The sequence below is a fragment of the Adiantum capillus-veneris genome, chromosome 16 (genome assembly GCF_014529385.1).
Source record: "Adiantum capillus-veneris isolate H3 chromosome 16, ASM1452938v2, whole genome shotgun sequence".
In the NCBI taxonomy this organism is placed as follows: domain Eukaryota; kingdom Viridiplantae; phylum Streptophyta; class Polypodiopsida; order Polypodiales; family Pteridaceae; genus Adiantum; species Adiantum capillus-veneris.
In genome coordinates this window covers 133,803,645-133,831,535 of record NC_140946.1, presented here as the reverse complement: position 1 = coordinate 133,831,535, position 27,891 = coordinate 133,803,645, and the positions used below count along the sequence as shown (strand labels likewise).

Sequence of the window (27,891 nt, the reverse complement as noted above, 5' to 3'; positions counted from 1 at the left end):
TAATAATCCTAGATAGCCCTTTACAAACTATTGAAGGCTTATTTGTCATCTTTTAGTCCACATGTCTCATGGAAAGGCTAATTTTATTCTCAGTCATGGAAAAAAAACTTAATGCATACCTCTTGATCTCTTTTCACAACATCTTTTTCATTAGAAATCATATGTTGTGGTAATTTGCGACAAATGCACAATGCCTTCCTTTTGATCACCAAAGCTCGTAAGCTATACAAAGCAGCCATGATCCATAATACACAAAACCCTCTTCGGTAGACATTGAACAACTTAAGTTCCTATGGCTAGTGCCCTTTTGAAGAGCAAGGGTTTCTATAATGTCGATCACTCCTGCTTCGATCTCTACATTCATCATCATCGTCATTGCCAACATACCCATTGTATCTATCCCTGTCTGTGATCATCATGCTCTTAGTGAGTCATGTGATCCTCATCCTTGTGGCTACAGTCTCTTCATCGTACATACCTTCTCTCATGTACCACCATTCTACTACGGTCTCCATCTTGTGTCAATCATGTCTACTATGATATCCACCATCATTTCTTCTACGCCATCATGTCAACTGTCGCGTTCACTTCTGCTATCATGTCTACCATCACCACTATGAGTAAGATCTCTCTTCAAAGCAAGGGACTTACACGGTCCTATTGGCATCCTCACAAAAGCACAAAAATTTATTGATGAAGTTGACTAAAGCAGGAGATGGCTAGAAGGAGGAAAGGTAATTAGAAGGCAAAGCAAGGAAGGCATATGAGTCAATGCCAAAAAAGCATAGGAGTATTAGTTTATATATATATATATATATATATATATATATGTAGTGCATAAATACTATATACAGTGAAATACCTCAAAGGACTTTACACTCCGATAGAGTCACCTTAATAAAGCTTCATTGTTCATTCATTAATGGTTGACGTCCTCTGAATGTTCCATGAGTTTTTTAATGTTCTCATATCTATAGAACCGATTCTCGCACTCATCATCTCGAGATCCCCCTTGATTGTTCTTCAACTGGATGTAAGCAAGAAATGTGAGCAATTGTTTGAGATTGATTCATATCTCGTATAACCTTATACATGTTGCTTCTTACCTTTTCTTGAATTGTACAAGGTCCCACCCATTTATGGATGAACGTTTCGGAATTGTTTTTCCTTCGTCGCAAAAAGTAAATGTATACTTTTTTTCCTTCTGTGTACTTAGTAGAAATACGCCCTCCATCATAACAACGTTTGTAGCATTCTTGAGCTTTTGCAAAATTATTCTAAATTGCATGTTGCAATAGTTGTTGCTTAGCTTGTAAGTGAGCATACCATTGATTAGCATCATGATATTTCTTTTCAATCTGCAAGAATGGTAATTGTGGTGGAAATATCGGATCACGTCCATAAAGTGCACGAAAAGGGCTAATCCTTGTAGAACTTTGTACGGTGCATCTATAAGCAAGTAGTACATAAGGTAGCATTTCATCCCAATTGCTTCGAAGAGGGTCTACAAATGCCTTCAACATTTGCTTAATATTCTTATTTAAACACTCACACAGCCCATTAGTTTGAGGATGGTATGGTGATGCAAACTTTTGTTCAATACCTAAGCATTTCAAGACCACTTTGAGTACTTTAGATTTGAAATTTGTTCCCTAATATGACAAAAGTTTTGTCGGGCATTCATGCCGTGCTATGATTTCCTCTAAAAATTTTGTGACTGCACCTGCTGAAGCCTCAAGTAGAGCTTGTGCTTCACACCACTTTGTGAGATATTCAGTGGCTACTATAATATATTTGTTACCCCCTGCTGAAGTTGGAAAAGGTTCGGCAATGTCCCATGAGACCATTTCAAATGGATTTCCTACCTTGATAGGCTCAAGAAGCCCTTGTGGTTTTCAAGTGGGTTATTTTGTTGTTGCACATATTTCACATGAAGTGAGAACTTCATGTACCGTCAATCTCATTTTTGGCCAATAAAAACTTTGTCGCAACATTGACAGGCACATGTGGAAGCCTAGATGTCCATATAAAGGGTGGAAATGAAAATAACTATTTCCTTTTGTAATTTTATTCGGATTCAAGGACCAAGTAACTCTGTGTTTGCGGCAAAATATAAAATCCCATCCTTAATCAAATAGCATTGCATGCTTGGACATTTTTTGCATCTTTAATCTGTTGGACAATATCTTGGATAACAAAATCAGTCGACTATGCTTGTGCTAGCTTTATCTGATTCATATCTAATGGGAATGACTGATGTGCTGCTTGTACTTCCAACCTAGACAAGGAATTTTCTACGGTATTCTTTTTTCCCGACACGTATTGGAGTTTGAATCAATAATCTTGTAATGCCAGAATCCACCTTAAAAGCCGACCAGGGGGGTGTTGTTTTCTTTTAATTGCAATTAAGGGTTGATGGTCAATTTCTACTGTTAATTGCAATCCATGCACGTATGCGTGTAACTTTTGCAAAGACCATACCACTGCAAGTAGTTCTCTTTCTCTTGTTGAATAATTCTTTTCAAACTTTGGCAGATAAAAGCAATCGGCTGCCATGTTACTTGTGCATCCTATTGCATCAAAACTGATCCCAATCCAGAATTAGATGCGTCCGTTCTCAATAAAAATGGTTTCTTAAAATCTGCATTGGGGAAAAATTGGACTCTCAAAGGGGCCCTATAAGGAGTTTTGACTTTGCCTCTCTTGTCCAAAGTGTGCAACCTGGTGAAGTACATAAACGCTTTGTCAAAACCCTATCAACCAACATATCATTGGAAAGATCTTAGAAAGTAGGTTCTAAATCCCCAAAGTCCGATTGATTTGTAAAATTTATGGCCTCCCCACTGAAGTTGAAATGTGGGGAGAGATTCCATATATAAGACGGAGTTGTCACATAAAAAAATGGAATCTTCTAAAATATAAAAAATCTGATGGCATACTATATATCAATGGATAGATCTTGATGAGTACATTTTTTACCATATAGCCATTTTGGACAAGAGGAAAAAAGTCAAAGTCCTTATAGGGCCCATTTGAGAGTTCAAAATTTTCCTAATGGATGTCTCAAGATGACTTTTTCCATGATTTGAGATTTCAGCTTCTCGGATGCTTTTTGATGCTTGTCTTCTCATTGAAACGTAGTTTTTTTCTTCAATAGTTCATGTAAGGGGTTAGCTGTAGCAGCTAGTGTGTGTATAAATCTACATGAAAACTTTAGTAATCCCAAGAATTTTTGTACATCTTTAATATTTTGTGGTTAGGGAAACTTTTTATCACCATTACCTTCTTGGGGTCCACACTAATGCCTTCCTTAGACACTATGTATCTAAGAAATCTGAGTTTTGTCTTAACCCGTTTGCACTTATGCAGCTGAATATTGAGGCTGTACTTCTGTAGGCGATGGAGCACCTCTTCCACCACTTTTGCATGCTCTTCCCATGTCTTTGTATGGATTAGAATGTCGTCCAAATATACCACAAGTACTTTCATGCCAATCAAATAAGAGAAAATAAACTTTACCAAGTGTTGAAATGGCGCTGGAGCATCTGTAAGTCCAAATTCCATCACTATGAACTCATATAATCTTCTGCTCTTTCTGAACACTGTCTTTGCTCGATCTCTAACGTTGATAGGTATTAGCCAATATCCTGAAGCTAGGTCAAATGATGTAAAGTATGACGATCCCCCAAGTTGATCCTCGGGTAGGTCACCTAAGAAAAATGTAACGTATCACGTGAGTTCAACAGAAGGGTATTTAAAGTTCTTGAAACTTACATAAATATATATACAGAAGGGATACTATTTTTTAAATTTGAAAAAAACTCACAGATTTTAAAAGAAAAGGGTACATTTTATTCCTTAAAAAATTCACAGATAAGGGGTTTTACAAACATGTTTTGAACGCACGTGATATGGTGGTTTTAAACATAGTGAACCCCCCGAGAGTTGATCAAGCAGATCATCAATTCGTGGCATCGGAAAGACATCTTGTACTGTCACTTTGTTCAGCGATCGAAAGTCGATACAAAATCTGTATTCACCTATGTCTTTTTTTACTAGATGCGGTTCGGATGCCCAAGAACTTTGTGAAGGTTGAATCACTCCCTTGCATACACTTCTTCTTACTACCTTGTTTATTATGTCATTTTCCTTCGGGGATCTTCGACGTTGTGCCATTTTGATAGGTATGGCATTACCTGTTCGTATTTCATGTTGGACTGGAGCACTTGTGACTGAAAATTGTCTGTCTTTTGGGATTAATTATGGGTATTTCTGCAATATACTCATCAACTCTTGTTTTCGACTATCATCTATCTGGTTCAACACTTGCATACACTGGAACTGCTGTGTTTTTTCAAATTTCTTCAACGGAACATACTTTCTTCCTAGTAACTTCAAACACAAACTCGAAAAATCTAGAATGGCTTTAAATTTAGTGAACCAGCCACATCCTGAAGTTATTGGAAACAACTTTTTGGGCAATACATATTATGAATGACAATACTCATTGCATCCGATCTGTAACTTATGCTCTATCACCTCATCTGTTTTGTATACTTTTTGGTGGTCACCAAATAAAACTGAGATTAATGGTGCCTGATGTTTGCGAAGCTGCAGTCTTTGTACCAATTCTTCACTTATAGATGATATTGATGTACCAGAGTCCAACAAAACTTGAACTACTTCCCCACACTAATTATCTCCTTTTCTGGTACACTGTAGAGGCCTGCAAATGTGAGTGTGTGGCATCCAAAATCCACCCGCTCAAATGTTTTTCGAGACTGATGCCAAATTAGTTGCTTCATCTACAATTTGTGCATTTTGTATTTGTCTTCTAAGGGCGCCTACAATGTCGTGATATATGTCCAAACATATTGCAATTGAAGCATCTTGGTCTCCCTTGGGCGTCCTGAGTTGGAAGTCTTTGTTGAGCGTTTTGTACGTCAATATCCATGGAAACAACTTCATTTCTTTCCACAATCCGATTATGATCCAGTATGGTGTTCAAATCATAATTACTCCCCTCGATCCTTTGAGCAATTTTGATCGTGTCTGCAAATGTTGATGGACCTTGGTGTTTTGCTAGCGTACATATGTCATGCCGCAACTGTTGCCATTAAAAATGTAACTTCATATCTTTGCGGATAAATTCGTAACAAGATTTGTTTAAGACGAACAACAAATCATAACACTAGTTCATGTTGTGATTGTTTACACCTTTGTAATTGAGATAAGGCACTTTTTTGTTACATCTTCTTGTGCAAAATCTTTAATTAAATATTGTTTGAATGTTTCCCAGTCTTGTTTAACATAACCTTCTTGTTGAACATACATACCATGTAGCTGTCAATCCCTCCAGTACTTTACAGACCTCAATGATTTTTCGTGAATTATCCCATTCATGGTAGGTAGCCATATTCTCAAAGTGATCTAACCATGATAACATATCTTCTGTCTTCAACCCAGAGAAAGACTTTAGTTGCACCCAATTATCGCGATTGTGTTGTTTTGACAAGAATTTGTTGAGTTTGCATTTGTTGATTCGCCATTAATGTCATCAACATTTGATTGCTGTGTTGAAGTTGTTGAACTAGATTAAGCACTAGATTGTCACTTGTTACAATTGAAGTTGAAGGTGTGACACCCATGAACTCCGTAGGGAACTCGGTAGTCATTTTAATGATTTAAAGATAAATATGTGATCATGAATTTATCTTTGCTGATTTGTTTTGTTCTGGACTTGCCTTGTTGTGTATCTTCCATTTCGGATCCACCATTTGGAACGGTCTATAGCCCGCCATCTCCACCAATAACTCTCTCATGTGAAATACCTCAAAGGGCTTTACACTACTAACGTGATCAGGGAGAGACAGAGTAGAGAGTTAAGCAGAGGTGTGATTCTTATTTATTAAATTGACCAGGAGGTCGAGATGGGCAAAATTAGAGGGGTGTAGGTGTGAGAGAAACGGGTGTGGTGAAGCCGTCTGGCCATGGCGTGGTGTCGGCTACAGGTTGCTCCCTGGAGCGCTCGCTGGTGGCACTTTGATCACCTCCACAAAGATGCGGAGTTGTGTCTGGTGAAGCCTATAGCAGATACGAAGGGGCGTCATTGTTGGTGCTGATTGGACATCCACGTTGGCGTCCGCACGTCATGCACACATCAATATTATAAAATTAATATTGGTAAGAAATTTCTACACACCTGTGAAACGCTCGAAATTGTTGTCCATATGGTAACTCGCATCCTATGTTTAAGCCTATTATAGGCTATCGTTTAAATTTGGAGAAATCAATCTCTGTTCGTCGCAGCGAGGTGCCATGGCTTTCAAGGAGGCAGACCCTTCTTTAGGGTTTCTAACTCGCAAAGAAACGGAGGTAAAGCTTCCGCGTCCAACTCGAGTGAAAAACAAAACGCCAGCACAAATTCAGATAACTGCGGAACAGATTCTTAGAGAAGCGCGCGAGAGGCAAGAGGCTGAAATCCGGCCACCCAAGCAGAAAATCACTGACTCAGAAGAGCTTAGAGAGTATCGACTTCGTCGCAGAAAGGAATTCGAAGACCAAATTCGTCGGGTTCGATGGAATATTGGTGTTTGGGTGAAATATGCACAATGGGAAGAGTCTCAAAAGGATTTTGCAAGGGCACGATCCATATGGGAACGTGCTATCGATGTCGAGCACCGGAACACGGCTCTGTGGCTCAAGTATGCAGAGATGGAGATGAAGCATCGCTTTATCAACCATGCACGAAATGTGTGGGATCGTGCAGTGACACTTTTACCTCGTGTGGATCAGCTATGGTACAAATACATACATATGGAGGAGATGCTTGGAAATCATGCTGGTGCGCGCCAGATTTTTGAACGGTGGATGAAGTGGGAACCTGATCATCATGGGTGGGCCGCCTACATTAAGTTTGAGCTGCGATACAATGAGGTGGAAAGGGCTAGGAGGATATATGAGAGGTACGTCGAATGCTTACCCACTGTCAAAGCTTGGGTGAGGTATGCAAAGTTTGAGGTGAAGAATGGTGATATTGTAAAGGGTCGGGCCTGCTATGAGAGGGCCATCGAACAGCTTGGAGAGGATGGGCAGACAGAAGAACTCTTTGTTGCTTTTGCCCAGTTTGAGGAAAGGTGCAAAGAAACTGAAAGGGCACGTTGCATTTACAAGTATGCATTGGACCATATTCCTAAAGGACAAGCTGAGGATTTATACAGGAAGTTTGTTATTTTTGAGAAACAGTATGGGGATACAGAAGGAATTGAGGATGTGGTGCTGGGCAGAAAGAGATTCCAATATGAGGAGGAGGTGAAGAAAAACGGGCACAATTATGATGTGTGGTTTGACTACTCAAAGCTAGAAGAGACTGCTGGTAACAAGGAGCGAATTCGGGAGGTTTACGAGCGAGCTATTGCCAACATACCACCTGCACAAGAGAAACGTTATTGGCACCGCTACATTTACCTCTGGTATGGGCAGCTCCTGTGCACTGGTTTCGTCATTATTCATTTAAAGTTCTATTTTTTATCTTTATGTATTGCTTGTAAGCTAGCTTGCTCCTATTTTTTTCACAAAAGGTGCTAGAACCAGGTTTACTATTTGTAGCAAGGTTATTTGACATGGCTGGATTTGGAGGGTTTTGTTCTTGCAAGGACAGCCGAATTCTGATGTTGTTGAGAGTGTTGCTCTTTCATGTTCCTTCTTGTCACGCAAGAACCCTGTTGTTTTTGCACGTGATAGTCCTTGTTCGAAGAGCCACACTCTCCCTCCAATCTAGCTTGACTCCGATAGGACCCTTTGATACTAGAGAACACCTGCAATGCCATGTGCATATACAATGCAATTATGGAGAAGAGAGGTCACTTAGGTAAGAAGAGAGAGACAGACGCCAGAGATGTTGAAGAGGGGGCGATCAGCCCCCCATGACTACCATGAGCAGAAGACCCAATACAATCAGATGTGTGTGGAAGTGGGTACCCCCCTGGCCCCATAATAGGTGCCCAAGGGGAGGTAGGGCAAGGCCCGATAAAAATGCCCACGACCCAATAGAAAAATGATATATGGAAATATATGTGGGCGCCTGGACAAAAGTGGGCGGCCGGCCCCAAACTCGGGCTGCCGGACCAGGTACAACCTAGACTATGGGTGGCCAGCCTGGAGACATACTAGCCGTACAAGTATGCCCTAGACCTGTGAAGCAGCAGAGTGGTGTAAGTCTAACACCCCCTCTCAGCACCTGATCTTGAACAAACCGTGTGAAGCCGAAGATGTGAGGCAAATGATGAAGATGTCTGCTACAGTGTCCACTGAAGGACAATACTCCGACGAAATCCGCGAGTGTAGCAGCAGTCTGGGGTGTCACGACCGCCAAGAAATCTCCGTGGTAAAGTGCAGTCACGAGCAGTGTAGTAAACTGCTGTACTCCGCCGATACAGGGTGATGATGTTGCAGGAAGGTCCCGAACTGAGTGTGAAAACAACTCCTTGTCATGAAAGAAGTGCCAATAGATTTGCAAGTGTCCTGCCCGATAGGATCTGTGGTGTCTGTAGTCAAACTGTCTGGAGAAAATGGAGAAGCCTAGGAACCGTCATGGGCATGACCGGAAGCTTGTCATGCATGAACCTGCAACCCAGTGTGGCTAGGTGGCTAAGCGGTGAAAAACTCCAGGAAGGCCAGATGTAGCAATCTACGCTGTAAACGTCCTCCGAATCAAGGTAAGCGAGATCAAGCAGTCTGCATTGTAGAAGCTACCGTAAGTTGCAACAGTCACTTAGAGACCGCACGGACACCACCGGATGGTGTCCTGTCAGTAGGTAGGGCAATCCAAGATGAGGGAAAAACAGACTCAACAGTCTGCACTGTGAAGGGCGTCTGAGAAGAGGTGTGGTCAGACCAAGTTGTCTGCACCGTAATCATGCTGTAGAAGTAGGGAAGCCAGACTGAGACGTCTGTGCTAAGGAAAATCTGGGAATCAGTGGCCAGACCAAGATGTCTGCGCCGACTTGCTTGTAACTCCTGCCTCCAGTCCTCCGATGTAAATCAAAGCATAATCCCGCCAACAATGCCACTAGACATGGTCGGGTCGGTGTGGCTCTCAAGATGAATGAGCTGGGAGTGGTTTACTGTCCAGGTCGGGGGAGGAGTTTGCTATGAGGTTACCAAGGATGAGTATGAGCAAGGTAAAAATCCAAAGGATCAAGAGTGTGAAGGAGCAATTGCACTACCGTCCAAGCCAAGCTCTAGGTGACTCCGGAAGTAGTCGCATGAAGATACCCGATCTCCCACATCTCGTGGGTAAACCCTCCAAGAGAGTCCAAAACACTGAAGGACCACTCCAAGCTGTAGATCCAAGTAATGCACCTGTACAAGAAGAGATCCATGATCCTCTCCCTAAGTCCATGTAGATGCTCCTGTGTAAGCAAGTGATCTGACGTATCGAGGTCAAGTGGTAAGTGTTTGTCCACCCAAGATGCTGGTGTCTTCTCTGGGAATGTCGGAATCCCATATGCCATGAGCATGGCCATATCTCGTGTGGCAGGCTGTATGGATTTCCGCGTTTTGCGTTGCCTGATGACGTGGCAGGCTGTACGGATTTCCGTAAATTACACTGACAGCTTTTGGCATTGCTTTTTGGACCAGAAGCTTTTGAGTTTTAAAGGCTTTTTACTGTAACTGCTTTTCAGGCCAAGGGCCTTTAAAAGGCTTCCTGGAGAAGGTGCAGAGTCTCGAGTACCGGCTTGTATTGTGTTGATGCAATATAAAGAAATACCGAAAGGGGCGCCAAGGTTTGGGGCCAATACTCTCTGGGGTGGAATTTCGCCACTCCGTGTCGCGTGTCATCTCTCTCTCTCTCTCTCTCTCTCTCTTTCAATTCAGTTGTTATTGAATTGCTAAAAGTCTGTTCAGTCTGTTCTTTTCTATTGGCACATGGTGCTCGTCTTGTGACAGTGGTATCAGAGCATTAGGTGTGTGCTTTTCTGAAAGCATACTGGTCCTACAAAAGAGCAGACAGAGCTATTGGAGCTTTATTCGGCCTTTGACCCCATACTTATTAGCCACTCCCACGTTTACTTCATCGCGCATCGGGCGGGCTCCCGTCTTCACCGCTCCTGTCTTACAGGGCATAAGCCATTAAGATCACTTGCAAAAGAAGGATCCAAGATTTGTTTCGAGTCACTGTTTTTCTCAGAGGCAGTGTCATTATCATGTAGATGTTGATAGCTACCAAGCAGCATACTCCAAGTACTTGGCAAGCTTTCAAGAAAATTTTTGCCTGAAGTTATATGGTTTCTGACATCTTCCTTCAGAGTGCAACTTCTGGCAGAGTGGGGTATCTTGAAATGCTTGCCATGGAAACCCTAGCAGATTATAACTTGAAGTTTCTCGACATCTCCCAGTAGATGTCTCTTCACGATCAGATGACCTTGGAGGTCCAGTGCGATTGCTATCTTGGGACTACCATCGCCGCCAAAGAAACATTGTCTGTCCAAGAGCTGATGGACCGTGCTGTGCTCGGCTACGACCTTATGGAAGGAACCTAACCCTAATTTTTGATGCAGGTTTCAGGATGGAAAGTCAGTCGACTTTTCGAGCTTGACTGATGTCGAGATTGCTTTTTGAGTTTGACTTCTGTTTGAGAACTTGTTTGGTGATCTTGTTTGAAATAGATGGTATCTGTTTTGAACTTGTTTTGGTGCCGATTTGAATTGTTTGACTCTGGTTTAATACTGGTTTCATTGATTGGTGATTTTACTCCGGGTGGAGTAGTGAGAAATGATGTTTGAGAATGCTTGTTCGTACTCATGGCCCGGATCCTTGTGGTTATTTGCGGGGGGGAGTATTGAATGATTGAAAAGTGTTGTTTTTACTCATGGCCTGGAACCTTGTGGTTATTTGCGGGGGGAGTATTGAATGATTGAAAAGTGCTATTTTTTTACTCATGGCCCGGACCCTTGTGGTTATTTACAGGGGTAGTATTGTTGTTGTTACTCATGGCCCGGACCTGGATGGTTATGCGGGAGGAGTATTAAGAAGTCTGAGTAGTGGTTACTCTCAGCACCTCCAAACGACGCAGGTTGCGGTCTGGGGGGCGTTTGGTTGTAAAAGGCCTCTATATCTCATGGCCGGACCTTTTTAGGTTATTTGCGGGAGGAGTGATGAGGGAGTCGTTGAACAGCTCATGGCCCGGACCTTGATGGTAATTGGCGGGGGGAGTGTTCATCGGCGGCTTTATGTTTCTATGTCTTGTAACATGAATATGTAAGCATTTGTGTTGCATTGTGATGTGCCAACTACTGAAAATTCCTAATTGGATGAGATTGCCTGGGTATGTAATTTTAGTGCATCAGGACACCCGTGGAAGATGAGTACGGTCTCAGTGTGATGGCTACTTTTACTACGCCGGAATATCAAGAGTTCCGATCGGGAAGAAAGGAGAAGCTAACTCCTTGATCAAAAGAGCAAACTGATTGTCCCTCAGAAATTTTTCAGCTAACTTGAGTTGTTTTGCAGATATGCTGTAATCGCGGACGATTACTCTCTTTCAAGAAGGGCAGATGTAATAAACTGCTGACGTGTCAAAGCCTAAAGAATGGAGCCAACTTACAGATGCCGGCAAAGGGGGGCCTAAAGATCAAGTTACAGAAGAAGTCCTACCAACTTATGGGGACCCCGTTCGATGGGGCCCCAAGTGACATAAAGGATTAAAATGACATAAATTGCTGATGTGTCAAAGCCTAAAGAATGGAGCCAACTCACAGATGCCGGCCGAGGGGGCCGAAACCCTAAGAAGAACAAGTAACAAAAGAAGAAGTCCTACCAACTTATGGGGACCCCGTTCGATGGGGCCCCAAGTGACATAAAGGATTAAAATAAAGCAAGATCCGGACACACGCCAAAACTGATGACGCAGCAGATTTTCGAAAATTGCGCTGGCATGACGACGTGGCAGGCTGTACGGATTTTCGTGTTTTGCACTGGCTGATGACGTGGTAGGTTGTACGAATGTCACGTGACACATCCAACCCTATGTGTCCGTGGACAAGCTACACCATAACAGGGTTTCCGTTAAGTCCAGTCGGTTTAGATTAGAGGTGATCTGACACTTTTGTGAGTCTATTCGTAGACCGTGCATGCCCAGTCACTTAGCATAGATTCATATCCTCCGGTTGCACACAGCATGATCATCAGTATTCCCTTCAGAATCCAACAAATTTAGTCAGGGGAATTTTCCAGTGCATTTAGCCTATTTTCCCTATTTTTGGTATTTTCACTTATTATTTTTAAGTGACTTCCAACAAAAGTAGGTAGGGCAATTTTGCTAAGTTAATATATAAGCAAACCCAAGTTAGCACTTTCTGCAGATGAGGCAGCATGAGCTTCCCGCTCAACAGGCAACTTCTCAGCAGTACCCTCCCTCTCAGCACCCCTAGCGTTTTCAACCCTAGGCCATCCTCTACCATCCCTTGGCGCTTCCTTCCACAGCAAGCCATCGCCATCAACCATCAACACCCTAGCGACTGCAGGTTTCCATTACCGCCATCAGATCCAGCCTTACTAGCGTTTTTCCCAATTCAGCCATCAGCGTTTTTTGAGACTTCTAGCTAGTGTTTTTGCTAAGCAACAGGGCACATCACCGTTTTTGAGATTCAGCCCTAATCTGCAGCAGATACTCACGGTTTTCAGCCTATGACACAATAGCAGATCAGCCCAAGTTGGTTGTAGAAGTTCCCCCATCTTTAGCCAAGAAAACCAGCCAAAACAGTCATTTTCAGCCACCGAAACAGTCCCGAAATTCAGCGATTAGAAGATCTCAGATTTCAGCCATCAAGTCGTCGTCGTCACCACCGTCGTCGTCATCGGCATAGTCCAAGTTGCATCAGTCCATTGCATTCGCATTGTACACCTTTGTGCAATCAAAGTAGACCACTCTCGTCTTCGGAGGCGGGTTTTACAACCTCTCGGGTGTCGTATCTCTTCTCTCTCCTTGTCTCAGTCCTATTCACTTGCACGCACAATATCCACTCACTTTGTTCGTGATCATAGCACTTGCCATAAGACGGAAGGCTCTCTCCTTCCCTAAGAACTAAAAGGAACCTTGAGAAATAAAGATCACTAATCTTGAGAAAATACAACATTCATTCCGTTGCACCTTACATTGGTATCAGAGCTTTGGAAGTGTTCTGCATTACTCAAGGAAAGAACCACAAGAAATTTTTTTGCTTGTTGAGGTCGTAGAAACCCAAGTTTGCTTGGGCGTGTCGATTCCTAATCGTGTTTTGTTGAAGAGTGACAGGAATCCCAAGAAAGAAGGGCTTGTCCAGCCTCCCCTTGTGTCTCTTTTCACTCATTGAGAGCGGACCGTGCACTTAGCGGCCGGCCAATTGACGTGAGGTGGGAAAAAGCAACCTTGGTGTGAGCGCAAGGCCGCCAAGGGGTGCGCCCGCGGAAAAGAGTAGAACTCGGGTGAAGAGAAGATCCTTCTCCAACGCGATTTGCAAGCGAAAGAACACCTCAAGAACCCAAGAACCCAAGAACCAAGACCCTCAAGCACCAAGTTCCTCGTGAACTTAAGAACCAAAGATCCTAGTGCATGGTCGTCACCCGAAGCGGAATGGATACTTCGCATAGAGGTGATGAGCATGAGAGAGGCGACGAAGGATTCTCCCCACCTGGAGATTTTTCCAACCCTCCCTCTTCACCATCTACACCACGAGTTGTTCTAACTCCTATGGAGATGATGGTCAAGTCAATGATGGACATGATGCTGGCACAACAAGAAACGACTCGCATTACGATGGAACGAAATGAAAGAAATGTACTACAACTGTAACAGACTTGGACACTCCAAGTCAAGAATCAATCGCTACAGCACCAAATAACCACTTAAAAACAATTCACAGATCACAATAGATTTGCACTGGCCCAACGGAGTTCCGTGCCTAGAGATATTGGCCCCAAAGACTGGCGGCCCTTTTGGTATTTCTTTTTATATTAATCAGATCAAAGTACAAGAGAGTGGCTAGGGTTTCACTCTCAGACTCTACGTCCAGATGCTCTGAGAAGTTTGACCCTCACCACTTATTTAAAGGTTACAAGGGATGCCCAAAAGCAGAGCTCCAAAAGCTTTCCAATTAAAAGCATAAGAGCTCAAAAGCTCTTCTCTCTCAAGCTCTTCTCTTTTTTTTATTAAAAAAAAAGCATTCTCTTCCTTTCTCTTGCGTAGAGTAAAAAGCAAGATTCGCGTCGCTCATCATTAATTTAAAAAAAAAAAAAGCCTCTGCGATTTTCGAAAATTAGGGTTTGTGGCAGAAATTAGGGTTTGTTGGTTTTTTAGGGTTTGTGGCAGAAATTAGGGTTTTTGTTGTCCGCCACGTCATCACTGTGTGACATACCCCCCTCTTGAAAGCATTGTAATCGACCGCGATTATGCCTGCAAAATCGACAAAAGCCATAAACCGTCTTAGCAGACACTGACTGTTAGTACCTACGTACTAGGGACACACATCTAGCACATGTACCAAATCGACAGTCACATCACACGACATCACCGGACATCACAGGACATCACATGACATTCAACATTCATTCGGATCTTAGACCATGATTTATCGGCAATGTAGCTAGCAATCACATCTAGGTCGAATCGGGACCTCATCGATGTCCGATTGACTAACCGCTATTGCAACCATGTCTATTCGAGATCAATCAGACCAAAATGCTGCAGTCATTTCGTCTGTCAGTTCCTGCTCTCACAAGAAGTCAAGAACAAATCAGTATCATTATCAGGAATTCCATTTCATAAAGTCATCCAACAGAATACTGTCAGCTCTCTGAAGCTCAAAGAGACATCAGTGACTTTAGTATCAAAATCAAGACATCTGTTGACAAAGGAGCGGAGTGACTCCCCTCTTGTGCATCCCACTGCACCAGATCTCCGGCTAAGGTGAATTCTGGGTTTCGTTTGGAATAGACTATGCTAAACCAAAACATTGAGGTAAAGTTTCACAATCCGAGGAGTATCTGCTAGGTCCTCCTCCTCCATCCACTTCGCATCAAATGCAGGAAAGTTCTTGAACTTAACCAAGAACTGCCTTCGGACTTTACCTTTCTTCGTATCGTTATGTGCCAAAATCTGTTCAAGAACAAGGATCTCCTCGTTTTCTTCCACTTCGGGTTGCTCATCAGGCTCCCCATCATCAGACACATCACCCTTAACAGGTTTCAAGAGATTCACATGCAATGCATTGTGAATCCTCCAAGTATCTGGCAGTTTCAATCGGAAGGAGACATCATTTATCTTGTCAGTGATCTGGAAAGGTCCGTAGTATCGCATACTAAGCTTTGGAAAAAGCCTCTCCTTTTTCTTTTTCTTTCGTAGGCGTGCCTTCTCAAAACGTAAGAGCACCCAATCATCCTCCTTCAATTTCAAGTCGCGACGATGGCGATCCGCTGCTTTTTTCCGTCATTCTTGAGACTCCTGCAAAGTCTCGCGAACCTTGGCAAAAGCCGTATCCAAATCTCACGAATATTCATCCGCTTCCAATATCTAATCTTTCGTGCTCAGGAAGGATGGAACTTTCGCAGCACTTTCAACAATCTCACATGGCGTCTTCCCCGTCGAAGAGTGTATCGTGTTATTGTAGGCAAATTTCACCAAAGGTAAGTTCTTTTCCCATTGAGTCTTCTGATCCGAGATACAAGACTTCAATAAATCTAAAACCACTGAATTGGCAATCTCAGATTGCCCGTCAGTCTGCAAATGGAACGATGACGAGAACTGCAACCGCGTGCTAATGTTCTCCCAAATTGCCTTCCAAAACAAACTCATAAATCTGGGGTCTCTGTCGGAGACAATCGTCTTAGACGTGCCATGTAATTGGAAAATCATCGTGATCATTCTGTGTAATCAGGAGATCAAAAATGAAATCCATTTCAATACTTTCCCAGGGGCGGGTGGGTATGGGTAAAGGGTGTAACAATCCCTGTGCCTTATGCCTGTCAAACTTGACCTTCTGGCATACTGCGCACAACTCTCTCACGTCCTTTTTGAGTCACGGCCAAAAGAAGTATCTCTCTACCCCTTTCATGGTGGTAGCAATGCCGCGGTGACCCGTAAAAGGTGGACAGTGGCATTCAGTCATAACCTTTTCCCTCAATGGCTGTGTAACGCACAACATAGTCTTTTTCATCAAGTAGCCTTCCCGAAGGGAGTATCCAGCTACTGTCTCCCCATCCCGTATCCGTGTGAAAATGTCTGCAAAATCTGTATCTGTGGCGTACTGATCGACCATATCCTCGAAGCTCCTATGATGTATCGCGGAAATAGCCAGAACCAATGGTTTCCGAGACAAAGCATTTGCCACCACATTCTTCTGTCCCTGCACATGGACAATTTGGAAGTGGAACTGTGACAAGATGTTCGCCCACCGCATCTGCTTTTTCGAAAGCTGCTTCTGTGACAAGAAGTAGCGCAAACTCTGATGGTCTGTAAAGACAGTAAAATCCGCTCCGAGTAGGTAATGCCGCCACTGAGTAAGAGCATGGATAACCGCCAAAAGCTCTTTCTCATAAATCTGTGCTGTCATCTCCAGCCTAGAGAACAAACGGCTCTCGTAAGCTATGACATGGCCTTCTTGCATCAAGACCGTACCCAGACTACGACCACAAGCATCACAATATACTTCAAATGACTTCTGCAAGTCCGGCAAAGTCAAAATAGGTCCCATAGTCAATTTCTCTTTCAATGTCCGAAAGGCAGTCACCTCTGTGGGTCCCCACGAAAAAGTTACTCCTTTCTGTGTCAAGGTATGCAAAGGGGAAGCAACCTCTGCAAACTTTCGTATGAACCGCCTGTAGTACGAACACAGTCCCAAGAAGCTTCTAACTTCATGGACATTCCTCAAATCGGGCCAATCACGGATAGTCTCTATCTTGGCCGGGTCCATTTGCACTCTTGCTGCTTACACAATGTGTCCCAAAAAGTGTATCTCTGGTAGGAAAAATTCACTTTTCTTTGCATTAATCAACTAACGTGTGATCTCGTAATGCCTGAAAGACTTGAAGCAAATGATCTCTATGTTCTGCCTCATTCTTGGAGAAAACAATGATGTCGTCAAAGAAAGTGCCAACAAATAGCTTGTACTCTCGAAAAATCCTGTCCATCATCCGGTTAAATGTCGCAGGAGCATTGGTTAAGCCAAAAGGCATCACCAAAAACTCAAATAACCCAAAAGTCGTTCGAAAAGCTGTCTTGTAGACATCTCCTGGCGCTATCTTGATCTGATGATATCCACTCTTCAAGTCAATCTTGCTAAAGCACGAGGATCCCTGTAACCTGTCGAGTATATCATCGATCCTAGGAATCGGAAATGTGTTCTTGATGGTGATTTCGTTGAGAGTGCTATAATCGATGCACATTCTCCAAGATCTGTCTTTCTTCAAAACCAACAACATTGGAGAGCAATACGGTGAAGTACTAGGCTGGACAAGACCCTTTTCCAAGAGGTCTTTCACTGGGTTCATAATCTTTTCATTCTGTACTTGGCTCACACGGTAAGGTGGCCGATTCGGTGGCGTGCTTCCAGGTATCAGATCAATGGTTTGATCTTCAGGCCCTCTGAAAAGCAATCGGCATGAGTGTGGAGAAAAATCTTGGCTTTCTTTTGATCAGGTCAAAACATATTCAACCTTTATCCATCGTTCAGTTCTCTCCCAAAAGAATGAGTAAGAAACTGAAGTTCATCAAGTACAATCTCTAAGCCCTTCATTTATCAAAGTCGCTTTCTCGGCCCGGTAGTCAACCACGGTGTAGTTCTTGTGGTACCAAGGGATCCTGAGTAGAACGTCACTCGCGTGCCCTGAACACCCCTGTCATTGCAAACGAAGTTTGCCAATGCTCGGTGTAATGGCAACATCCCATCCGGGTGCCAGTCGAACTACCTCCGCCTGTGGCGTCAGTCTGTCGGGCGTAATTCCAAATCGAGCCGCCAATTCCAAGTGAAAAGAAGTTGGCCTTGGCTCCTTCAAAGGAGCTTCCTGATCCTTCACTTTGCCCCAAAAGCGGCAAAGTTTGTACTTTCATTCATTAGATTCGGTGTAGGTCCCACGCCATGTGGTACCAGTTCTGCTTTTCTATCTGCCTTTTCTGCCACATTCCTCAGGTGCTCTCGAACTCTCAGGCCTGTCGTCGTCTTTATCATTCTGTTCTTTCTGTGCCTTTTTAGGGCACTTTGCGGAGATATGTCCATGTTCCCCGCATCCAAAGCACTTCCCCTCTCTAATGAAGCGAGCTCTCTCCTCAGGAGTAAGCTTGGGTCGTGCATCCTTTTTCTCTGGGTTGCTCTTTCTTTTTCTACTCTCATTCCCAGAAGTCTGTTCGGCTCGTTGTGTCATGGCCTTATATGTGGGGTAGGTCAAACTGCCATAGTGAATGGCAAAGCCCCGCTTCGCATGACTCATCATCTCCTAAATAGAAGCTGACTTCTATTCCAAGCAGTGATCTCGGATCTCTGTAGGTAGACCCAAGGTAAACCGCTCAATCTGTTCTCTGAACGAGATCTTCTTGAATGAAGAGGCGGGTAGAAAAGAGCTCCAGAATCTTTCACAGTAAGCATTGATTGTATCTTTCTTGGTCATCCGAAGATGGTTCCAAGCAGCTTGTATATCTCATTCATATTCTTGCATCAACCAAGAAGAAATAAAAAGCTTCTTAAATTTCAGCCATTTAACTGGCCCAGTCTTGTTTAAAAGAAGCGTGGACCACCAAGTACGAGCATTCCTCTTAACGTAAGAGGCAGCTCTCCGAATCTTGGAGTGCTCTGAATAGCGTCCTCCCGCGAAAGCGATGTCAAACTGCTGAATAAAAGACAAAGCCTTCGAAGCATGTGAGTATCCTGAAAAAGTATCAAACTTGATCGAGTGGCCACCTTCCTTAAACTCTCGGACTTTCTTGCTTTTATCTTCGAGAAAGTCATACTGGTTGGCTTTGTAAAAATTCTTCTTGTTCGCATAAAAGTTTCAGTTGTCAGAGTCTGAACTGTCCGTAGACGAGTCCTCTGTAGAAGTGTCACTCATTGGGTGAGACTTACTTCCTTGCCTTTTTCTTGCCCTTTCCGAAGCGTTGTTTCTTGCTTCGCGTTTTGCTTTTCCTGTCTTCTTCGCTCGAGTCTGAAGAGCTAGAAGAACTGTCAGAAGAAGAAGAAGAAGAACTGGGTAGGTCTTCAAACTTGACGCGCTTCTTCAATTTCTTTGCCTTGTCAAATGTCGACCGACGACCCAAATATCCTGGGAAGTTAGTGCCTTTCTTCTGCTTTTTGCCGTGCTTTTTGCCTTTCTTTTGCACGTCGAAAAGCTGAGCAATCCGTGCATCAACCACGTTCTCCAGTTCCTTCTCCGTATATTTCTTGGAGGCAGAAGGTTTCTTGAGAGCGGGTTTCGGGAGTGGTGTTGTGGTTCTTTGCCACTCCATCTGTACCTCTTCCAAAGAGGTCTGGTTCATATATTTTGCCATCTTCGGGTCCTTGGCAAAATTGAGCATCATCTTTGTTGCATCATCAATCAATTTTCGACGCTCCATCTCTTGCTGCTCCGCTGGAGTAGGCCTGGGCGGGCCATACTCCGTGCCGGAATCTTCGTTGTGATCCCTGCCCGCATCTTCAGATGTAGAGGGAGTCGACTGATCATTGCCTGAAGCCATAGGTGCTGCGGGAAAAAATTTTCGGGGATCGGATTTCCCGTAGAAGAGAAATCGGCCGTTCTCTGATACCACTCTAACAGACTTGGACACTCCAAGTCAAGAATCAATCGCGACAACACCAAATAACCACTTCAAAACAACTGGCCCGGCGGAGTTCCGTGCCTAGAGATATTGGCCCCAAAGACTGGCGCCCCTTTCGGTATTTCTTTTTATATTAATCAGATCAAAGTACAAGAGAGTGGCTAGGGTTTCACTCTCAGACTCTGCGTCCAGATGCTCTGAGAAGTGAGACCCTCACCACTTATTTAAAGGTTACAAGGGATGCCCAAAAGCAGAGACCCAAAAGCTTTCCAGTTAAAAGCATAAGAGCTCAAAAGCTCTTCTCTCTCAAGCTCTTCTCTTTTTTTTATTAGCATTCTCTTCCTTTCTCTTGCGTAGAGTAAAAAGCAAGATTCGCGTCGCTCATCATTAAATTAAAAAGAAAAGAAAAAAAAAAAGCCTCCGCGATTTTCGGAAATTAGGGTTTGTGGCAAAAATTAGGGTTTCTGCTGTCCGCCACGTCATCACTTTGTGACAACAACAACAAGAAGCGACTCGCCTTACTTTAGAAGCGAATCGAGTTACGCTGGCACAACAAGAAGCCAATCGCCTTGCTTTTGAACGCGAGCGCGATGAACGAAATGAACGAAAAGCAAAAAGGGACGCTGAGCGTGAAGCTTAAAGGGAGCTACGCACTCAAGAATTTATTTCCCATGTGCTAGTCTCGAAGACCGAACCACCCAAAGATCGTGGGAGTTCACCAAGTGGCGCAAGCCACGATGCGGATTCCAACCATCTAGTCACAGAGAAGTTGACTTTCAGTAAATATGACGGTAAGATGGACGCTACAGTTATTCATTCTTGGTTGCATCAATTTAATGCTTATTTTGCGACAACTAAGAAGACAGGAAATAGCAAAGTTTTGACGGCAGCTATGTACCTTGCCGGTGATGCCATCAATTGGTACCACGCATGGCAAGAGGCACAGCTAGCCGCGCACCTAGAGGCAGCCGACGGATTCACGCCCCTTTCTTTCGATTAGGCTGATTTCCAAGACAAGCTCAAGGCGCAGTTTATGCCACCTCAGTACCTCGCACGATTGAAAGACGATTGGCGCTCTCTCAAGCAAAATGGTATGCCAGTCATGTATTTTTCTAATCGTGTTTTGCAGCTAGGCACTCAATTACGAAAATCGGATGATGAGCGCAAAGAGGCTTTTCTCTTTGGATTGGACGAGTATATCAAGTACGATGTCGAGGTACTCGATCCAATCGATCTCAACAAGGCGGTAGCGATTGCTCTCGCACAGGAGATGAAGCACAACAAGGGAAAGCCTAAGGAGAACAAGACTTCCACAAGTACCTCGCAGACTTCTCAGAACGGTAAGAATGATAACTCTTCTAACCAATCTTCCAATAGTCTCTCATCAAAGAATTCTTCCAATGAATCTAAGGGTAAGGCTAACACTATTGCTAAACCTAAGCTTACTCCAGATGAAAAAGTAGCATAAGGAATTGTAGGAGGATACATCACTTCGGAAGAACAAAGCACTTATTCTAAGGAAGGTTGTTGTTTTCATTGTCACATTAAGGGTCACATAAAAAGAACATGTCCTAAGCTTGAATCGAATGAATCTAAAGAACCCACAACACCTACTACATCTGTCAATGCAATGAATGATAACACGTTTGTGCCCAAAGTTTCTCAGGACCCTCCCATTGATGAGCAAATCCTTAAGACTCTACTCACGTTTTATTCACTTCAAAAACGTCGAGATTTTTTTGGCAGTACTCACAATAATAGTTCCTCTCTTGTTGAGAGAGCCCGCCTCGAAGTTAGTCCGAGATCTCCTATCGAGGTCTCTGGCTTTCCTCCTGGTATGGACGCTCTCATCACAGAGGAGTGCCTTGATGTGTTGTTTGCAATTCAACAGACTGCCTTCACTAGAAGATTTGTTGTTTCTCCTCTCTCAGGATATGATATGATTTTGGGCATTCGATGGTTTCGTGAGACTAACGCTCTCATTGATTTTGAGGCTAACACTTTAACTCTCAATGCCAAAAGTGATTCTCCTACCGTCTTTCATGGAGTGGACACTGCTCCTTCTCCATCTCTCATTGCTAATATGCAGGACAAGGTTGAAAGGATTCGGGATAAGGAGATTCTCTCAATCTCTTTTTCTCCACAGCATGACACACATGATTTGCATGATTATGAGAAGCATGATGATTTGAAGGATAATGATTTGCATGATGATTTGGATGACAATGACAAGCATGATGACTTGCATGAAAATGATGTGATTGTTCACAAGGATGATGTGTTAGTGGATGCTTTTTCTAGCGAAGCTAACCTCGTTGTAGATTCGAACAATCACGAAGAGCCGATCTTGGCTTTCGAGTCGAGGTCCAAAGAACCCCCACAGGACGATTCTCTCATTCAAGAAGAACCGATCTTGGCTCTCGAGCCTTGGTCCAAAGAACCCTCACAAGAAGTATTATGTGTTCGCATGATTGATACGCACGCATTGTTCGAGTGTTTCATTCGTGACGGTTTCCTGTATTTTAGTCAACATCGTTATGTAACCCCTTTTCTCTAGGCATGACATACTGTATGTTGAGCATGTTTCTCTCATGAATGAGCACGAATGTATGCGGATTGTTCATGAAAAGCTGCAAAGTTTGTATGTAAGGAAGTCGCATTCCATGTCTCTTCCTTGGCATGACACAGTACCCGAAAAAGCACATGATAGTATCAGCACCATGCATGGGCATTTCCATTGTGATTTGCCACAGTTGATTGATTTCGATCAAACAGAAAAGATTCGATCTCATTGTTTGCATATGTTTGATGAACGGGTTGTCACTCCGTCTCTATGTTCATCTACATTGCATACACAGTCTTTAACGAAGACAAGATCTTTTTCCTTCACTTTACATGGAATGGGTATGTTCATGGTTTTGTGTTGGAGATGGTTTTAGGAATTTTCAGCCATGGAGATTCTTGAAGATGGAAGAAGCAGGAATCTAGACGAAGTTGAAGCATCGAAGGAGCCATAGAAGACTTTGTGTCGCTTTCGGCGCGGCCCAAAGAAGTAAGCGTTGCAGACCTTTATGAAGTTCAAGTACCGCACGACCTACATATCAGAGTGGGCCGGCGAAGAGTCCCTTCCAGGATTCCAGATGCTGTTGGCGATCTCCCTCGATGCCATATAGTTCGGTACCAGTACCTCACTTTAAAAAGGAGGGGATGTCATGTGACACATCCAACCCTATGTGTCCGTGGACAAGCTACACCATAACAGGGTTTTCGTCAAGTCCAGTTGGTTTAGATTAGAGGTGATCTGGCACTTTTGTGAGTCTATTCGTAGACCGTGCATGCCCAATCACTTAGCATAGATGCATATTCTCCGGTTGCACACAACATGATCATCAGTATTCCCTTCAAAATCCAACAGATTCAGTCAGGGGAATTTTCCAGTGCATTTAGCCTATTTTCCCTATTTTTGGTATTTTCACTTATTATTTTTAAGTGACTTTCCAACAAAAGTAGGTAGGGCAATTTTGCTAAGTTAATATATAAGCAAACCCAAGTTAGCACTTTCTGGCAGAAGAGGCAGCAGGAGCTTCCGGCTCAACAGGCAACTTCTCAGCAGTACCCCCCCTCTCAGTACCCCTAGCGTTTTCAACCCTAGGCCATCCTCTCCCATCCCTTGGCGCTTCCTTCCACAGCAGGCCATCGCCATCAACCATCAACACCCTAGCGATTGCATGTTTCCATTACCGCCATCAGATCCAGCCTTGCTAGCGTTTTTCCCAATTCAGCCATCAACATTTTTGGAGACTTCTAGCTAGCGTTTTTGCTAAGCAACAGGGCACATCAGCGTTTTTGAGATTCAGCCCTAATCTGCACCCATTGGACTACCATCACCATTGCAAGAATATTGTCTATCCAAGCAAGTCTCTACCATGAAAGAACTTATGGACCATACCGTGGTTGGCTACAAACTGATGAAGGAAAAGCTAGAGTTTACCACAGAAGAATCTCTGGCCACTAACCACAACTCTCGGCAACAACGAACAAATTCTCGAGAGTCTCATGAAAGTCAACCACAAAGGCCTCGTTTGACACCTCAACAACGAGACACCTTACTACAAGAAGGCCGATGCTTTGGATGCTTTCAAACAAGACATAACTATTTTGGTTGTCCCCAACGCACTGACAGACCTGCGGAGCCGACTCCCATGGCGACGGTCGACAGAAACCGAGGACCATCTCCAGCCAAACGAGCTAAACCGGCCATTGGATTAGTACCTGACATCTATGGCATACGCCTTGAAAGTACAAATGAATTGTGTCGAGCATATGGCAAAGTCAACGGTTTGAAAGCCCTAATTTTCTTTGACCTAGGAGCTACAGAGAACTTCATCCATCCACAATTCTTGAAGCAGATGGACTTTGATTATGATGCAGAGGGTGGAGAAATTGAAGCTGAGCCAGCCACATCTCAAACTCAGAAAGTGGTACCACTCATTGGTGCTCTTCCAGTGACTATCCAAGATTATCATGGAAAAGCTGATTTCCACATTATGAAGTTGGGCAATTGTGACGTTCTATTAGGCATGCCTTGGCATGACAAGAACGATGCGACTCTCCAAGTTCGGAACCGAACTATCACCGTGATGCAGAAGGGCAAGCCAGTCCTCCTCAAAGTTTGGTTGTCCGAACAAAACCCTGAATGAACTCTCTAGTTGTTCTATAGTTAGATACTTTTGAACTTTGTTTGAGAAGTATTGTTTGAAGCTTTGTTTGAAATGGATGGTATCTGTTTTGAACCTGTCTTAGTGCCGATTTGAATTGTTTGACTCTGGTTTTAATACTGGTTTCAATGATTGGTGATTTTACTCTCCGATGGATAGTGAGAAAAGATGTTTGAGAATGCTTGTTCATACTCATGGCCCGGACCCTTGTGATTATTTGCGGGGGGAGTATTGAATGATTGAAAAGTGTTGTTTTTACTCATGGCACGGACCCTCGTGGTTATTTACGGGGGGAGTATTGTTGTTGTTACTCATGGCCCGGACCTGCATGGTATTTACGGGGGGAGTATTAAGAAGTCTGAGCAGTGGTTACTCTCAGCACCTCCAAACGACGCAGGCTGCGGTCTGGGGGGCGTTTGGTTGTAAAAGGCCTCTATATCTCATGGCCCGGACCTTTTTAGGTTATTTGCGGGAGGAGTGATGAGGGAGTCGTTGAACAGCTCATGGCCCGGACCTGGGTGGTTATTTGCGGGGGGAGTGTTCATCGACGGCTTTATGTTTCTATGTCTTGTAATATGCATATGTGAGCATTTGTGTTGCATTGTGATGTGCCAATTACTGAATATTCCTAATTGGATGAGATTACTTGGGTATGTAATTTTTTAGTGCATCAAGACACCGTGGAAGATCAGTACGGTATGGGTGTGATGGCTAATTTTACTACACCAGAATATCAAGAGTTCCGATCTGGACGAAAGGAGAAGCTAACTCCTTGATCAAAAGAGCAGAAAGGAGAAGCTAACTCCTTGATCAAAACAGCCGAAAGGAGAAGCTAACTCCTTGATCAAAAGAGCAGAAAGGAGAAGCTAACTCCTTAATAAAAAGAGCAAACTGATTGTCCCTCGGAATGTCCCTCGGAATGACCCTCGATTTTTTTTTTTTTGAGCCAACTTGAGTTGTATTGTAGATATGCTGTAATCGCGGACGATTACTCTCTTTCAAGAAGGGGAGATGTAACAAACTGCTGACGTGGCAAAACCCTAAAGAATGGAGCCAACTTACATATGCCGGCCGAGGGGCCTAAACCCTAAGAAGAACAAGTAGCAGAAGAAGAAGAAGTCCTATTAACTTATGGGGATCCCGTCCGATGGGGCCCCAAGTGACATAAAGGATTAAAATAAAGTAGGATCCGGACATACGACAAAACTGATGACGTGGCAAATTTTCAAAAATTGCGTTGACATGATGACGTGGCAGGTTGTATGGATTTTCGTAAATTGCGATGGCAGCTTTTGGCATTGCTTTTTGGACCAGAAGCTTTTGAGATTTAAAGGCTTTTCACTGTAATCGCTTTTCAGTCCAAGGGCCTTTAAATATGAGGCTAGGGCTCATTCTTTGGCATGCTTCCTGGCGAAGGTGCAGAGTTTGGAGTACCGGCTTGTATTGTGTTGATGCAATATAAAGAAATACCGAAAGGGGTGCCAAGGTTTGGGGCCAATACTCTCTGGGGTGGAATTTCGCCACTCCGTGTCGCATGTTGTCTCTCTCTCTCTCTCTCTCTCTCTCAGTTCAGTTGTTATTTGAAGTGCTTAAAGTTGTTCAGTCTGTTCTTTTCTTTTGGCACGTGGTGACCATCTTGTTGTCACAAAGTGATGACGTGGCGGACAACAGAAACCCTAAAATTCCTGCAAACCCTAATTTTTGCCAAAAACCCTAAATTCCGGAAATCGCGGAGGCGGATTATTATTATTATTATTATTATTTTTTTGGAAAATGATGAGCGACGCGAATTTTGCTTTTGCTTTTTTTTATAAAAAAAAGAGAAAAGACTCTCTAAGAGAGAGAGAGAACTGATGCTTTTGATTTTAAAAGCTTTTGGGGCTCTGCTTTTGGGCATCCCTTGTAACCTTTAAATTAGTGGTGAGGGCCTCACTTCTCAGAGCATCTGGACGTAGAGTCTGAGAGTGAAACCCTAACCGCTCTCTTGTACTTTGATGATTGATTAATACAAAAAGAAATACCGAAAGTGGCGCCAGTCTTTGGGGCCAATATCTCTAGGCACGGAACTCCGCCGGGCCAGTGCAAATCTATTGTGATCTGTGAATTGTTTTGAAGTGGTTATTTGGTGCTGTCGCGGTTGATTCTTGACTTGGAGTGTCCAAGTTTGTTACAGTGGTATTAGAGCACGGCCGATTTCTCTTCTACGGGAAATCCGATCCCCGAATTTTTTTTCCGCGGCACCTATGGCTTCAGGCAATGATTAGTCGACTCCCTCTGCATCTGGAGATGCGGGCTGGGATCACAACGAAGATTCTGACAGAGAGTATGGCCCGCCTCGGCCTACTCAGGCGGAGCAAAGAGAGATGGAGCGTCGTCAATTGATTGGCGATGCAACAAAGTTGATGCTCAATTTTGCCAAGGACCCGAAGATGGCAAAATATATGAACCAGACCTCTTTGAAAGAGGTACAAATGGAGTGACAGAGAACCACAACACCACTCCCGAAACCCGCTCTCAAGAAACCTTCTGCCTCCAAGAAAATATACGGAGCAGGAACTGGAGAACGTGGTTGATGCACGGATTGCTCAGCTTTTCGACGTGCAAAAGAAAGACAAAAAGTAGAAGAAAGGCATTGACTTCCCGGGATATTTGGGTCGTCAGTTGACATTTGACAAGGCAAAGAAACGGAAGAAGCGTGTTCGATTTGAAGGAGTACCCAGTTCTTCTTCTTCTTCTTCTGACAGTTCTTCTAGCTCCTCGGATTAGAGCGAAGAAGACAGAAAAAAGCAAAAAGCGAAGCAAGACACAAAGCTTCGGAACGGGCAAGAAAAAGGCAAAGAAGGCTATATCTCGCCCAGAGACTGACAGTTCTACTGAGGACTCGTCTACAGACAGCTCAGATTCCGATGACGGAAAGTTTTATGCGAACAAGAAGAATTTTTACAAAGCCAACCAGTATGACTTTCTCGAAGATAAAAGCAAGAAAGTCCGAGAGTTTAAGGAAGGTGGCCACTCGATCAAGTTTGATACTTTTCAGGATACTCAGATGCTTCGAAGGCTTTGTCTTTTATACAGCAGTTTGACATCGCTTTCGCGGGAGGACGCTATTCAGAGCACTCCAAGATTCAGAGAGCTGCCTCTTACTTTAAGGGGAATGCTCGTACTTGGTGGTCCACGCTTCTATTAAGGAAGACTGTGCCAGTTACATGGCTGAAATTCAAGAGGCTTTTTATTTCTTCTTGGTTGACTCAAGAGTTTGAGCGAGATATACGAGCTGCTTGGAACCATCTCCGGATGACCAAGAGCGATACAGTGAATTCTTATTGTGAAAGATTCTGGAGCTCTTTTCTACCCGCCTCTTCATTCAAGAAGATCTCATTCAGAGAACAGATT

At 43.6% G+C, this 27,891-nt stretch overlaps 1 protein-coding gene across 1 annotated transcript in view; it reads left to right on the top strand.

Annotated features, from left to right (window-relative positions):
- The first annotated feature begins 6,267 nt into the window (after nucleotides 1-6,267).
- The window catches only part of LOC147439902 (uncharacterized), a 42,478-nt gene continuing 20,854 nt past the window's right edge, over nucleotides 6,268-27,891 (top strand). The window contains exon 1 of the mRNA XM_086485630.1: nucleotides 6,268-7,472. Within this exon, the coding sequence (XP_086341756.1) occupies nucleotides 6,319-7,472 (1,154 nt within the window). The 5' untranslated portion in view covers nucleotides 6,268-6,318. The remainder of the gene's footprint in view (nucleotides 7,473-27,891) is intronic.